Source organism: Carassius auratus, chromosome 5 (assembly GCF_003368295.1).
Source record: "Carassius auratus strain Wakin chromosome 5, ASM336829v1, whole genome shotgun sequence".
In the NCBI taxonomy this organism is placed as follows: domain Eukaryota; kingdom Metazoa; phylum Chordata; class Actinopteri; order Cypriniformes; family Cyprinidae; genus Carassius; species Carassius auratus.
Window position 1 is genome coordinate 4,819,362 of NC_039247.1, and position 13,563 is coordinate 4,832,924.

General features: G+C 37.3%; 2 protein-coding genes across 5 annotated transcripts in view; both read left to right on the plus strand.

Moving 5' to 3' along the window:
• Positions 1 to 2,946: 2,946 nt before the first annotated feature.
• On the plus strand, positions 2,947 to 8,429 carry ap3m2 (adaptor related protein complex 3 subunit mu 2). Of its 3 annotated transcripts, XM_026245030.1 has the most exons (10): positions 2,947 to 3,064; positions 3,169 to 3,320; positions 3,447 to 3,727; positions 4,033 to 4,204; positions 4,294 to 4,431; positions 4,559 to 4,644; positions 5,461 to 5,594; positions 6,131 to 6,338; positions 6,714 to 6,858; positions 7,517 to 8,429. In XM_026245030.1, the coding sequence occupies exons 3-10, from the start codon at positions 3,455 to 3,457 to the stop codon at positions 7,615 to 7,617; spliced, it is 1,257 nt and encodes a 418-aa protein (XP_026100815.1). In that variant the 5' UTR covers positions 2,947 to 3,064; positions 3,169 to 3,320; positions 3,447 to 3,454; the 3' UTR covers positions 7,618 to 8,429. The 3 variants fall into 3 exon arrangements, with proteins under 3 accessions (XP_026100815.1, XP_026100810.1, XP_026100817.1); XM_026245025.1 differs by having other exon boundaries at positions 3,169 to 3,727; XM_026245032.1 differs by lacking the exon at positions 3,169 to 3,320.
• Positions 8,430 to 8,561: 132 nt separating this feature from the next.
• The window catches only part of tet3 (tet methylcytosine dioxygenase 3), a 47,959-nt gene continuing 42,957 nt past the window's right edge, over positions 8,562 to 13,563 (plus strand). Inside the window, exons 1-2 of one of the 2 annotated variants that reach the window (XM_026244985.1) lie at positions 8,562 to 9,279; positions 11,399 to 12,131. In XM_026244985.1, the coding sequence (XP_026100770.1) occupies positions 11,766 to 12,131 (366 nt within the window). In that variant the 5' untranslated portion in view covers positions 8,562 to 9,279; positions 11,399 to 11,765. Of the gene's footprint in view, positions 9,280 to 9,617; positions 9,959 to 11,398; positions 12,132 to 13,563 lie in introns of those variants that run through there. The other variant, XM_026244990.1, reaches the window with a different exon arrangement.

Genomic DNA, 13,563 nt, shown 5'->3' on the forward strand with positions numbered 1-13,563 from the left:
GAAGTGATTTTGGTGTTTATTTACTTATTATTATTTTACAAGAACGATGTGATGTGAGAACATGCAGACGTTGTTTATATTGCTGTGTGTAGCCTGTAGTGTAGAAGTAACACTAGCGTGCTGTTTGAGGGAGAAAAGTTTCACAGGCATCGAGGGGTCTGGTCTTTTTTATGTTATTTGAATAAACTTTTATTATATTACAGTACTTATTTTTAACACGTAAAAATAATTATCACACCACTGGTAAGGCTTATTCAGATTTTCTCATTCTCTGAATTATCATTATAAAAATAAAAACAATTCTGATTTTAAATGTGATGCAAATATTTTTTCTACAATAGCAACAGTGTTTACAACAGCAAGACCACTTTAGCCTGTAAACTCAATAATATCTATCTGGAAATAAATGTAAAAATATCAATGTCAATAAAAATGCATAATATACCTGACATGAAAGTGCAGTGTGAAGGATATGAATAACAAATGTAGCCTGTCATTTGTTTACATTGCAAAGGTGTTTTTGTTGTTTAGTAGCAGAAATATGCAGTTATTAGCCATGTCCACTGTATTTTTTGTTGGTTTTCATGAGACCCCCCTTGAAAAGACCAGGACCCCCCCATTGCCCCCCCAATCAAAATTGTCTGGAGCCGCCACTGTTGCCAGGGCAAGACAACCCTCCACAGATTACCAAAAGAGAAACAGCATTAAGGGACCAGTGGATGGAGTTTATTTTTACAGCGCATCAACGGAGTTTGATCGGAGCAAGTGTTTGTGTTTGTTCCCTGCATTTCTAAAATGCTTGTTTTACAAACAAAGCCCAGTTTGACGACGGATTTGCATATTGTTTATTTCTTATGGATGATGCAATCCCAACGAAAAAGGGTCACAATTGTGTGTTGGAACCACAAGTGGTGAGTAAAACTGCTTAAAATATCTCTGCCTCCTTGTTAGTGCGTCCGCCTCCCATCGGAGACCCGGGTTCGAGCCCCGCTCGGAGCGAGTCGTTGCTGCTGCTGCTCTCGTTCAGTTTCAGCCTTCACAGCTGTCACAGCTTTCAAACGCTCTCAACACAAAAGCCTACTGGCGCTCGTGATTCTTTAGCTCCGCCCACACGCCTCCAAGCGCTCGTGTTTTTCCGGGAAAAATCGGTACAGACTCTCTTTCTCTTATGAATATAATAAAACGAAATACTTTTTGGAGTTATGAAGGATGCAGTACTACTCTATAGGTACTCAAGATTAACAGGATATTGAGTGAAAACGAGCATTTCACCCCCCCTTTAATTGACCCTGTGAGCTTCCGTTGGATCGTGGCATTTGTTCACATTTTGAAAACGGGCTAATCTTTACAATGCCCCTAATTTAGTCATGGGGGTCTTGTAAATGATCTCTTATTTAAGTTTAATAGCTGAAAAAAGCTTTTTAAACATTCCGATCATTAAACAAAATAAATGGTTTTTCCATTTTTTTTCTTGAGGATCCTGAACATTCCATCAGAAAATCTTTGCGATGACATTGAAATATGGTACTTATTGTTGTCAAACAGATTTTTTAATTGGAGAATACCTAAACTTTACGTTATTTTAACAAGTGACCGTAATATCGATAATAGTTGGTGTATAACCTGGAGACACAACTTCAAGTCTTTTGACAAAAAAAAAAAAAAAAAAGAATTTATTTTAGCATATAAATTATCTACATAGAGAACAAATACAAAAGGGTTAATATATGTAATTCATTTATATAATATATGGCAAGTGGCAACAAAATATATTCTGGACAGGACAAAAAAAGCAACTTCGGGGAGACCAACATCTTCAATGTTTTTCTTTATGCAAAGAAAATGTCTGTAATAACAGTATAAGTTGGTGTCAGCTTGACTCTGATTAACGCATAAAGGACACATACGGCAGTTTTTTTATGGGTTGAACCAGAGAATGTCTAATATGGCGAGAAGTTTCACTCACTACACTACCGGCTTCTGAACTGGTTGCAGTTCCACTCTGATTCCACGTGAGGGCGCTCACAGGACGAGTGCAGAATGAATGGAGGTCAATGGCGGTATACCGCTCAAAATCCACTTTTCTCAAGATATAATTTTTTGTCTAGTAATTTGAATGTTGTATTCGAAAGGAGATGCAAAGAAATTACACATTGCTGGGTGTTAGATTTTTTAGAGTCACTTATTTGCTTTAAAAGTCTTTTTTAAAATGTAAATGACTTCATTCACATCGTACGACCAGAGATACTGCTTTACGGCAATCCTTCAGTCAATTTGTAAAAGAAAAGAAAAATTGGGCGAAAAAGTCCGCCTTAACATTCTTATCCCTCTGATTCGGATGCCATCAAGCGTTATCTCTGTTCGTAATCAGTCCTTCACTGACCAAGAGAGGGAGTAAAATCTTTGCGTGGCAGGGGCAGCTGACCAATCAGCGTTCATTAGCAGAATGCTAGCGTGTTATGGGCAACAACAACTCAACCTGTAAGAAATCGAAAGGACATAAGTACTCGTTCATTCAACTTTCGACCTATAACCCATGTTTAACTTGCAAAACCTACAATCAGATCTGAGATTTCTCAAAGGCAATCGTGCGAAAGGGAGAAATTTAGTCGTCTAGCCCCATAGACCCCATTCATTTTGCACTCATGGCGATCGCCCCAGTGGAACTCTGGCGGAACTGCAAACAAAATTCGGTACAAAAGACTTATTAGGGAGTGGGAAGGCTCTCCGTAGACGGGCTCTGGTTGAACTAAATATAATTCAGCATGACATAAGAGCAACGACCATTGTCAGAGGAGACGTTACCTTGAGCCAATAAAACAACACTGTACAGTGACGTTGATTGGCCACTGTCCAATGAACTTCGAGTATTAAAGTCCTATCGCTACCGATTAAATATGGAGTGGGCGTGTACAAGCGATAGATGTTGCCCGTGATTGGTTAGAGCGAATGACAATCATTCATTTTGTCGTCTCAAAATAACGGAGCAGGAAGCGACATTTCTGATTCCGTCTAATAAATAAATCCTGGGAAGTGGCAGAAAAACAAAAACAAAAAACAGATCGTGAGTATTTATTTATCTTTACAGTGTGAACATTCACTTTACGCCCACAGAAAAAGAAACGACAGATGAAAATGCGGAATGAATGAACCTGTTTTAATCCGTAGCTGGTCACAAGACAGTCCTGTGATGCGAGAGTGGGGAGGAGAAAATATTAACGTGATGGTGATGATGTGACCCTGCTTACAGCCAAACCATCCCGTTCCTGTCCCTTCATCCGTGCCGGCTGCTCTTAAAAACAAAACTATTCTTCTGTCCGGTAACCAGATAGGGTTCTCGAATAACAAATGAGCTCCGAGGCCTATCGGTTTCGTTACCCGTGAGGATACTGACAGGTTGCTGTTCTGTTATTGCCTGAACGACTCATTTGACTTTGTCTTTCCAGCTGCCAAGATGATACACAGCCTTTTCCTGGTTAACGCATCGGGGGACATCTTTCTGGAGAAGCACTGGAAGAGTGTGGTCAGCCGATCCGTCTGCGATTACTTTTTCGAGGCCCTGGAACGCGCCACGGAACCGGAGAACGTTCCTCCGGTGATCTCGACCCCCCATCACTACCTCATTAACGTGCTCCGCCACCGCATCTACTTCGTGGCCGTCATACAGAGCGAAGTGCCTCCTCTGTTTGTCATCGAGTTCCTCCATCGTGTGGTGGACACGTTTCAGGTTTGAGGAATCTGATACTTTATGATTGGTGATAGTGATATGGTGGCCTCGGTCATTCAGTTTCAGCCACCACTGCTTTAATTAAAGAAAAAGATGGAAACTTTAGCAGCTTTAATATTATATTTTATAAAAAACTGTAGTATGAGCATGGTGTTTTTCCGCTGTCGTGAACTACTGATCTGTTTTATCAAATATATTACTGAATTTACTATAAATTGCATTACATTACATTAAAGGCTACCATTTCAAAGCATTATTATTTTTTTTAATATGTTAAATTATCGCGTTATGTTTTTTCTTTCCAGGACTATTTTGGGGTTTGCACAGAAGCAGCTATTAAAGACAATGTTGTTGTGGTCTATGAGCTGCTGGAGGAGATGCTGGATAATGGCTTCCCACTGGCCACCGAATCAAACATCCTAAAAGAGCTCATTAAACCTCCCACCATCCTGCGCACAGTGGTCAACACCATCACAGGTATTCTGTGCTATTTGGTCGTGTATTAAATATCGGTCAGCTTTTGAATCCGTGATAATAATTAAATCTGTTTTGTTGTCTGCACTCAGGGAGTACTAACGTTGGTGAGCAGCTTCCTACGGGTCAGCTGTCCGTTGTACCGTGGCGGCGCACAGGTGTCAAATATACCAACAATGAAGCTTATTTTGACGTGATTGAAGAAATCGATGCTATCATTGACAAATCAGGTAGATTTTTTATATATATATATATGTTAATAACTTACAGATGCAACCATAAACTGCAGATGTCTTTGCTGTAAAACATATGAATCAGTACTTCATTTATAAATGTTTATACCCCCTCCCAACCAAGGATCAACTATCACTGCAGAGATTCAAGGAGTGATAGATGCCTGTGTGAAACTTACAGGAATGCCTGATCTCACCTTGTCATTTATGGTAAATCACCATTTGCAGACATTTTTCTAAATAAAAGGATGTTTTGTTGAACTTTTTGAAGTCCTGAATAACTTGTCCTGAATGCATCAGCTTCACAAGCAGTCAAAGTTTTAGGATGTGTTTGAATTGTAAAAATACCCTGTTCACACCATTGTTGCTATTTGTAACTAAAGCTATTACAATTTAAGTTTGTTAATTGAAATGAAGCAGAAATAAAATAAAATATAATAAACATTATATGGAAAAACATAAACTTATTTGAAGTTAGTTGCCAAGATGGCTTTTTTTTGTTTTTTCATTTTCATTCAAGTACTAAAATTAAAAAACTAATTTTCTTTTTTTATTATAATTCGAAATATAAAGTAAATAATAAAAATGTCAAAAAGCACATAACAAAAAAATAAAAAAAATTAACCAAAGTTAAGATATAAACTGAAAAACAAATAAAAGCTAATTTGCAGTACTAATGAATAGTATATAACTAATAATAAAATGACAGATTTGCAGACCCACAGCTGAAAAACTGTTCAGTTGGCTGTGTGATCCGTATAAGATACATTTAAAGGTGCACTCTGTAATGTTTTGCTTGTAAGATTTCTTGGGCTGATCTCTTTAAGTTTCAAAATGGCTATTACATTTTTTTTTTTTTTTTGGCATTTCTACGTTTATGCATTTAGCAGAATTTTCATTTAAGCAATGAGGGACAAATTACCAACTGGACTTTGAAGTGCAAGTTTGTAATATATTCTATGCATTCTAACCCACATTTTGACATTTTCTTCTTGACATTTTATTTCTACATCTTTCATTCTGTAGAACCCTCGACTCCTGGATGATGTCAGCTTCCACCCCTGTGTTCGGTTCAAGCGCTGGGAAGCCGAGCGAATTCTATCCTTCATCCCACCAGACGGCAACTTCCGCCTCCTGTCCTACCACGTCAGCTCTCAGAAGTGAGAACCTCCCAACGTCAGGATTAGATTGTCCCTTTTAGATATTCACAGTACAGTCCCTTACTAATATTAGAAATGTTATTCTGTTTTATAATTATAATTATAGGTCGGGGGTCTGTAAGAATAAAAAAAAGAAAAGAAAGAATGTGTTTGAAAGTTTCTTATGCTCATCGAGGATTTATTTGATAAAATACAATAAAAACCGATATATTGGGTAATTTAATTGCCATTTAAAATAATTTCTATTTCAGTTTATCTTAAAATGTAATGTATTCTTGTGATTAAGGTGAATTTTCAGTATCATTACTTCAGTCTTCAGTGTCACATGATCCTTCAGAAGTCATTGTTAAATGTTGATTTAGTGCTGAATAAACACTTCTCATTATTATCAATGTTTTAATGAATAGAAAGTTCAAGAGCAGTTTTTTGTCTTTTAATGTCACTTTTGATCAGTATATTAATGCAAAAAAAATGCTTTTTTTTTGCAAAATAATGGACCGTTATAACTGTGAATGCTTTATTGTTGTGTTCTTCAGCCTGGTGGCCATCCCAGTGTATGTAAAGCATAACATCAGCTTCAGAGAGGGCAGTTCTCAGGGTCGTTTTGAGCTCACCCTCGGCCCAAAGCAGACTATGGGTAAGGCGGTGGAATCTGTCCTGGTGAGCAGTCAGCTGCCCCGTGGTGTCCTCAACGCCAACCTCAACCCCTCACAGGGCACCTACACTTTTGATCCCGTCACCAAGGTAAATAAGCTTTGATTGTTTTCTGTGATCGTGGTTCTGATGTTCAACTGAGAACAGCTTGATTGGATTTTTTTTTATTTGTTACTTCTTTTAAATGTCAAAAGTGATATTTTTCTCCTTGCATTTTCACATGTAAAGCTAAAAAGTTCTCTGTGATCAACTAATAATAATAAGTCCAATGATGACAAAAGTTAAATTAATAAATAGCAGGTCATAATAATTTACCAGATATGGTCTCTTTTTTTTTTTCCCCTAAACGCACAGCTAAATATAATATGATGCTGTTAGCACACGCATAGATCTTGTGACTTAGTTTATATGAATGTTTAACTGGTGGTAGCTGTATATTAATGATTCAGTCAACTGTTTTTGCAGCTTTTGTCATGGGATGTGGGTAAGATAAACCCGCAGAAATTGCCCAGTTTAAAAGGATCTATGAGTCTCCAGGCTGGAGCCTCCAAACCTGATGAAAACCCAACAATCAACATCCAGTTAAAGATTCAACAGCTGGCCATTTCAGGTACTATAGATTAGTGGTTTCTTGTCTGATTTTTCTTCAGATTTTACATTGGAAGTTGTGACCCAACACATTATTAAGATTGTCTTATAAGATAAAATATCAAAAAATCATATATATGATACACTATTGAAAGCATTTCAGCTGTACTAGTTGTTTTAAAGCAGCAATAGTTATGAATTACATGTTTAAAAAAATATGCATAGACTTCACATTTCTTTATTGTGCATCAATTATGCATTGTAGAATTTTCCACATAGGATATAAAATGTATTGCATTCAAATATAATATAGATTTTCTTCTGTTTAAAATAAAGGTGAACAGAGCAATTTTCACAGTTGAGCATCAGGCAGTAAATTGTTCCTTTAATCTCCCACAAGGAATGTAATAAAGCACAATTCTGTATGAATGAGCAATTGCGAACATTCATGGTAATTTTATTATGTGGCCAGGAGATGGAGCTGTTTTGATTCAGAAACACATGGTTTGAGTAGCTGCTGTTTTAACATGGCACTGTAGGACAGAGCATTTCAAGCTCATGTTAACTGGTCATTGATTTAGTGCTTTTAGCAGTCACAACCTTTCCCCGAAGACTCTGTGCCAACTACATACCTGTTTTGCAACTGACATGTTTGCTTTCGGCTTTTTTTCACCCAACAGGTCTGAAAGTAAATAGGTTGGACATGTATGGCGAGAAGTACAAACCTTTCAAAGGCATCAAATACATGACCAAGGCTGGCAAATTTCAAGTCCGAACCTAGATGACCTCATTCTTCTTCCATTCCATAATTTATTCAATTGGTTTACGGCAAATGGGGACAAAGAGAGGGAACAAGTTTGAGTAAATACATTTCCTTTGGAATGCATTTCAGGATAAATTCAGGAAAATGTGTGATAAGACTGTCGGCCATTAATGGGAGCATGTGACGTCCAGAGAAGGCCATATTGTTATTAACACTATCAAAATGTGCTTTTACAGGTCCATCCAATTTAAAGGGACAGTAACTACATTTCTGAGCCTCATTTTCTCATTTACATTTTTTTTTTTTGCAGCTGCTTTGGGTTACTGTTGCTTTCAATCTCTTCTTCATACCCTCTCTTAGTTTATTTCTTTTTTTTACAACTCTTTACTTCACACTGTATTACCATCTACAATTTTCTGGGTCTTATTCCTTCATTAGATGGAGCTGCACTGTTATGTATTGATCTGTGCTCTCTTCCTCTGAGGAGTGAGTCAATAGGTGACTCATTTCTGCATTGCAGAACAATAATCTATTACTACCATTACATACTGACTTTGTCCTCCGTCCCCAATGATTGTGTGCAAGGTAAAGCATTTTTGACATTGTAAAACACAGAACTTTTTCTTTGTTTGTTTTTACTGTAGTATTTTGATCGTATACAACTTTTGTTTTAATGTTTCTTTTATTATTTATTGCCTATCTGACAATAATCAAACTATTTAATTCATAACTGACCATAGCAATTTTTAATAATGCTTATGTGGTGCTTGATTGTTCATTGTCTCATGTTTTACCCTGAATGCTACATGCATTAAAAAAAAATCAATGAACTTGATACACAGTGCTTGCATCCATCCAGTCATATAAAGAGCAGTTTTAAAGATGATGATGATTTGCATATGGTTGGTTTGGTTATGGATACTGAGTGAGAATGTGTGAATTTTGTTTTTAGCTTCTATTGATGTTTTCTTTCCTCCATACGATTTTTCAGTTAAATACAACAGTTTACAGTGCTATGGGGGGGAAATGTAACACACACACACACACACACACACACACACAAAATGCCTCATGTCTGGCAGCATGCTTCTCTTAAACCAGGAGAACTGTAGAAACACTGTGATTAAAATGTGTATTATGTTAATATCTAGAGATTATCATGTCACCATGTGGTAGAGATGGTTTGGCAAGGTGATATACCGTTGAAGAAAACCTTTAACGTTTTGCTTCCCCCAAGTTCTGCTCAAATGACATTTAGGTAAATGCGATGACGTAATTTTAACCCCATCGGTCCACGGCAGTCTCTGAAATCCATTCCACAACTTACTTCAGTCTCTCGCCGCCTCGCCTTCCTCCTCCTCATCGCCTTTTAACTCTAAAACTTCTGTTAAGTACATAGAAGAGACACAGAGAAAAGTTAAAGGGTCTGTTCCATAATGAAACCGCAACTTTTTTCTTCTCGTGTAACTCGCCCTGTCATGCCTTGACTGTTCAGCAGTTTTTAACCCGTTCAGCAAACGAACTTTTCATGTTGCTCTCATTTGCACTGCATTTTAAGATAAAACAATGACGTTTTAGTCATTCTAGTCATGTGGAACTGAATATGAATGCACTGGTTTTAGGTAAACCATAATTTTAATTTAAATGGGATTTGACAAGACGCAGAGTTTCCATCGCTTGGTAAGTCCTTGAATTTTATTTCTTAACATCTGGAAACTTTTACTGTTTGAAAAGATACAAACTTTTCGTTTTACAAGAATGAGTGTTGGGTATTCCCCTGTGTAAGTTGTGTAAGTCCCCATTGAGGTGATTAGCGCAATACACATCGATTAGTTACTGATAACTAATACTGTATTGTGAGATGATATGAGAACTATTTATAACTACACCAGATTGGAACTGTCGTTATTACAATGTAGCGAATGCTTTACAAATGCAACATTCAATTTATTTTATTTTTTTTAAGAACTTGTTTCCTTGGAAGAAATCGCGCCCGGCAGCGCTTTAGCACGCGCCCCGGGGTGTTGTTTTCTTTACGCAGAGGGGGGGCCTTGCTGATGTGTCGTTTTTCTCACCGTTCCAAGGAAAACTGTCATTTGTTTGTCAACATAAATCGGAAAAGCTAATACAGGCGTGTATGTGCCGTAATTTAAGCGATCGTCGCAAGGTTTTTTTTGTTGTTGTTTTTTTTTAACACCATTTACTCAGCTCTTCCTATTTTGCCGCCAGTTAAAGCGCCCGGCTGAGTGAGGAGCCACGTGCTTAAGTCTCAGAGCGCGTGCGACTCACTTGACTGGACTGTTTTTTATATGTGGGCCATCTAACGATAATGCAGGATTCCCTAATAGTCAACGGAAAGGTATTAAAACGTGTCGTTTGGCCCTTCTAACAGGGTTCAGACTGATGCACTTACTCTTTGCTAATCAGAATGACTGTCATTTACTTGTCATTAAAAAAAAATAATAATAACAATTCCACATGTAAGTATTATTTCACATCTGTCTAACTAGTTTAATCTAAATCGGCAGGTTCTGTTCTTTGATTTGATATCTCCAGTCAAACTTTAATCTATAAGATAAAAACTGCGCAAATGGGGAGGATTGTAACTGGACTCACAAAAGACTAAAATGGGACAAGTTGTGAATAATTCGAGCATATAATCTGTTTTAAGAATTGTTGTTTTTTGTGTTCCAGATTCGTTTCCTTTTTTCATTTCCCGTTTTCTTCAGCTTTCTATAAATTAGTCTATATATGTTATGTTAGCAGATAACGTTAGCGCGTAAAAACACCGAACTATTTTGCTGACTCAAACACTTACATTCTGCTTGCGGAAGTATCGTAACATCTTGTGCAGTTGTTATATATATTAGGAAAACAGTCAGGTTACTCTTTACATAGCATAGTACATGGAACTATAACTGAAAAAAGCTAAGGTTATTTTGCTCAAACCGCAAACAATTCCTGTCGGCTAGACTTTAAAACGTATAGCCTATCTTAATATTAAAAGTCATACTCGCCATGCCTTAGAGGAAGAAGAGTGGATGACTTCCAGATTTTTGTTTGTTTGCTTGCTTGTTTTTATTTATTTATTTTTCTTGAGCGATGCTGTTTAAATTACTCTGCAGTATGTCAGAATTAATCATTTATCGAAGCATGAAACGAGACACAGAGAGAATTCCTCATTAAAGCGCCACACTTTATAGAATAAATAATGCACCATTTACAATCACAACGTCTCGTTAAGGACTCCTCTCGTATCTTAGCTACATAATACCTTAACAACAATAAACAATGCGTTCGCTGCGTGTCTCGTAGTTACCGTTAAAACATTTGAGTTTATTGACGGTCCCCAAGCGCTGAACAAAGAGCGTCGAGCGAAAGTCCTGCATTGAGACTCATAGCGGACAAACAAAGAACTGCGGAGAGCCGTCTCATGGGGATTCGCCATTCTTACCGAGAATTTGCTCACATTTCGCACGTAGTACCTGCCGTCACTGAGTGTCTTTGTGTCTGTTTTCCCCTCCCTTTGCACTAAACTGTAAGAGATTGTACAATGATCATGAGATTTCAGGCTGGTATCTTTTGACTTGCGACCTTAGGTTGATTTATTATACTTTATCATATTATAGTTATTTTAACAAAAACCTGTAGTTGGCTCTTATATTTAATTGTAGTAGATAATTTACTCAATATGCTTATAAATATATACAATGTATTCTGGTTTATTTACAATATAGTTAATTTGACTAAAACTGAAATATATCCTCCTAAACCTTACTTTTTTCTTCTTCTCATACAGTCCCCAAACTGCTTTAAGTGGCAATGACTTGAGCTGGTTTCTGTCTGTATCCAAATGACATCAAGTTTGTGTAACAGAGAGATGCTCTCCATCACCTGCAGCCGTATTCCTTTTCGTACCTGCTCCTGCAGGTGAATGACCTCATGCCCAGAACTATCTCCTCAGAGTAAGGAGTTCCTCTTGTGCCCAGCGCCACCCTTTAAAACCCTTTCCTGACATTGTTCCCTGTGGCCCTAACTCAGCACTCACGCTTTATGGACTGGTTTGTGCGGTGCTGTAAAGAACCTTATTTTTTACCTTGTATTTTTAAACTGTTAGTGGCCACTTTTACTGCTCTCTTGTCTTGTAAGAGGGTGGGATCCTCAGTATGCACAAGCTGAGGGTAGGTCCTGGCCCTCCCGTCCAGGACATATATGAATTCTCTCTGGATGATGAGGACCCTAAAGTTTTCCTTGGGGCCAGGAGTGCAAGGTTGGTGTCTCCTGCGGCCGACTACATCAGGTCTGAGCATGAGCAAGCTGGCATGTTCTCCTTGCCGCAGATGGAGGGCCAGGAACCAATGGAGCCTGTGGAACCCTTTAAAAAGAAAAGGAAGAGATGCGGCTCATGTGGGCCTTGCATGAGGAAGGTGAACTGCGGCACCTGTAGCAACTGCCTGAACCGAAAGATCGGACACCAGATCTGCAGATTGAGAAAGTGTGATGAACTGAAGAGGAGGAAGGGACCATGGGAGGTAAAATATACTACACTTCTGTTTTGTACGTAAAAAGCATGTTATCTGCAAGTGATGTTTGGAGGATTTAACACTCAAAGGCAGGGCTACAGTCATTACTTCCTGTTTATTAGCTGTTATTGTTCCTCCTAGATGCATTCCTCACCTGTCCTGTCTTGACATGTTTCTTTATCCCTCCATACTTGCCTAGTTTGTAATGATCAGTCTCAAAGGAGAATGGTCTCTTTTTATGTAGATTTTAAACAATAATGGGGTCCTTTCAATACAAGACACTCAATACAAGACAATGGTTTCACTTTCATATAGGAATTTTAATTGGTACCACTTTTAAATAAAATTCAATTAGTTAACATTAGTCAAGTATATTAGTTAACACACAACTACCCATGATGGTGAGGGGAGATGACATTACCGGACAATGTGCATTAGGCAGTTAGCGAATCACAAACACACTGAGCTGCTAACCAATCAGAGCCCATTGCATAATTCTGGGGGAGGGGCTTCAAAGAACCAGGAACCCAAAAGACCTTTTGGATTAGAACGGAAACAGCGGTGTAGAATAAAGGTAAAATACGTTAAAATAATGTTTTTTTTTTTTTGTTAGCTTTTTTACGAAGCAAGAAAACGTTACACTGCCCCCCATAAACACAATCAAACTTTCTAAAAAATCTGATCAACCACCATTTAATCTTAGTTAGTTATTTGTAACATTTAACAATACATTACACAAAAATCAAAAGTTGTATCTGTTATTATGTAATGAATCTAAGCTAACATGAACAGTGAATAGTTGTATTTTTATGAACCAGGTTTAACAAAGATGAATAAATACTGTAACAAATCTCTTGCTAATTTTTTGTTAATGTTAGTTAAAGGGATAGTTTACCCAAAAATGAAAATTCTGTTGTTATTTACTCACCTTCATGTTTTTCCAAACCTGTACACATTTCTTTCAGCTGTTGAACACAAAATGTTGGAATGTTGAATGTTGAATGTTGGAAATCAACCAAAAAAAAAAAAAAAACTATGGAACTCAATTGTTTGGTTGTTCTTTAATGTTAAGCAGAGAGAAAACTGAGAAATTCATACAGGTTTGGAACAAGCAGAATGTGAGGAAATGTCAATAAAATGTTCACAACCATTCTTTTAATACATTAACTAATGTCAGCTAATGGAACCTTATTGTAAAATGTTTCCTTCTGTTATTATTATTATATTCACAATCAGAAAGAGCTTCATTTGCCAAATGTAAACAAACACACTATTAATTTAATTCTTTGTTTTACGAGCTCTTGGTAAAAACATACATACATGACATTGATACAGAAAAAAAAACTTTTAATTAAGAATAATGGGGAAAGATTATGTGGTATACTGGAACAAAGGATTTATTTATAGATTGGTGCATTATTTAATGTATATACAGCTGTAT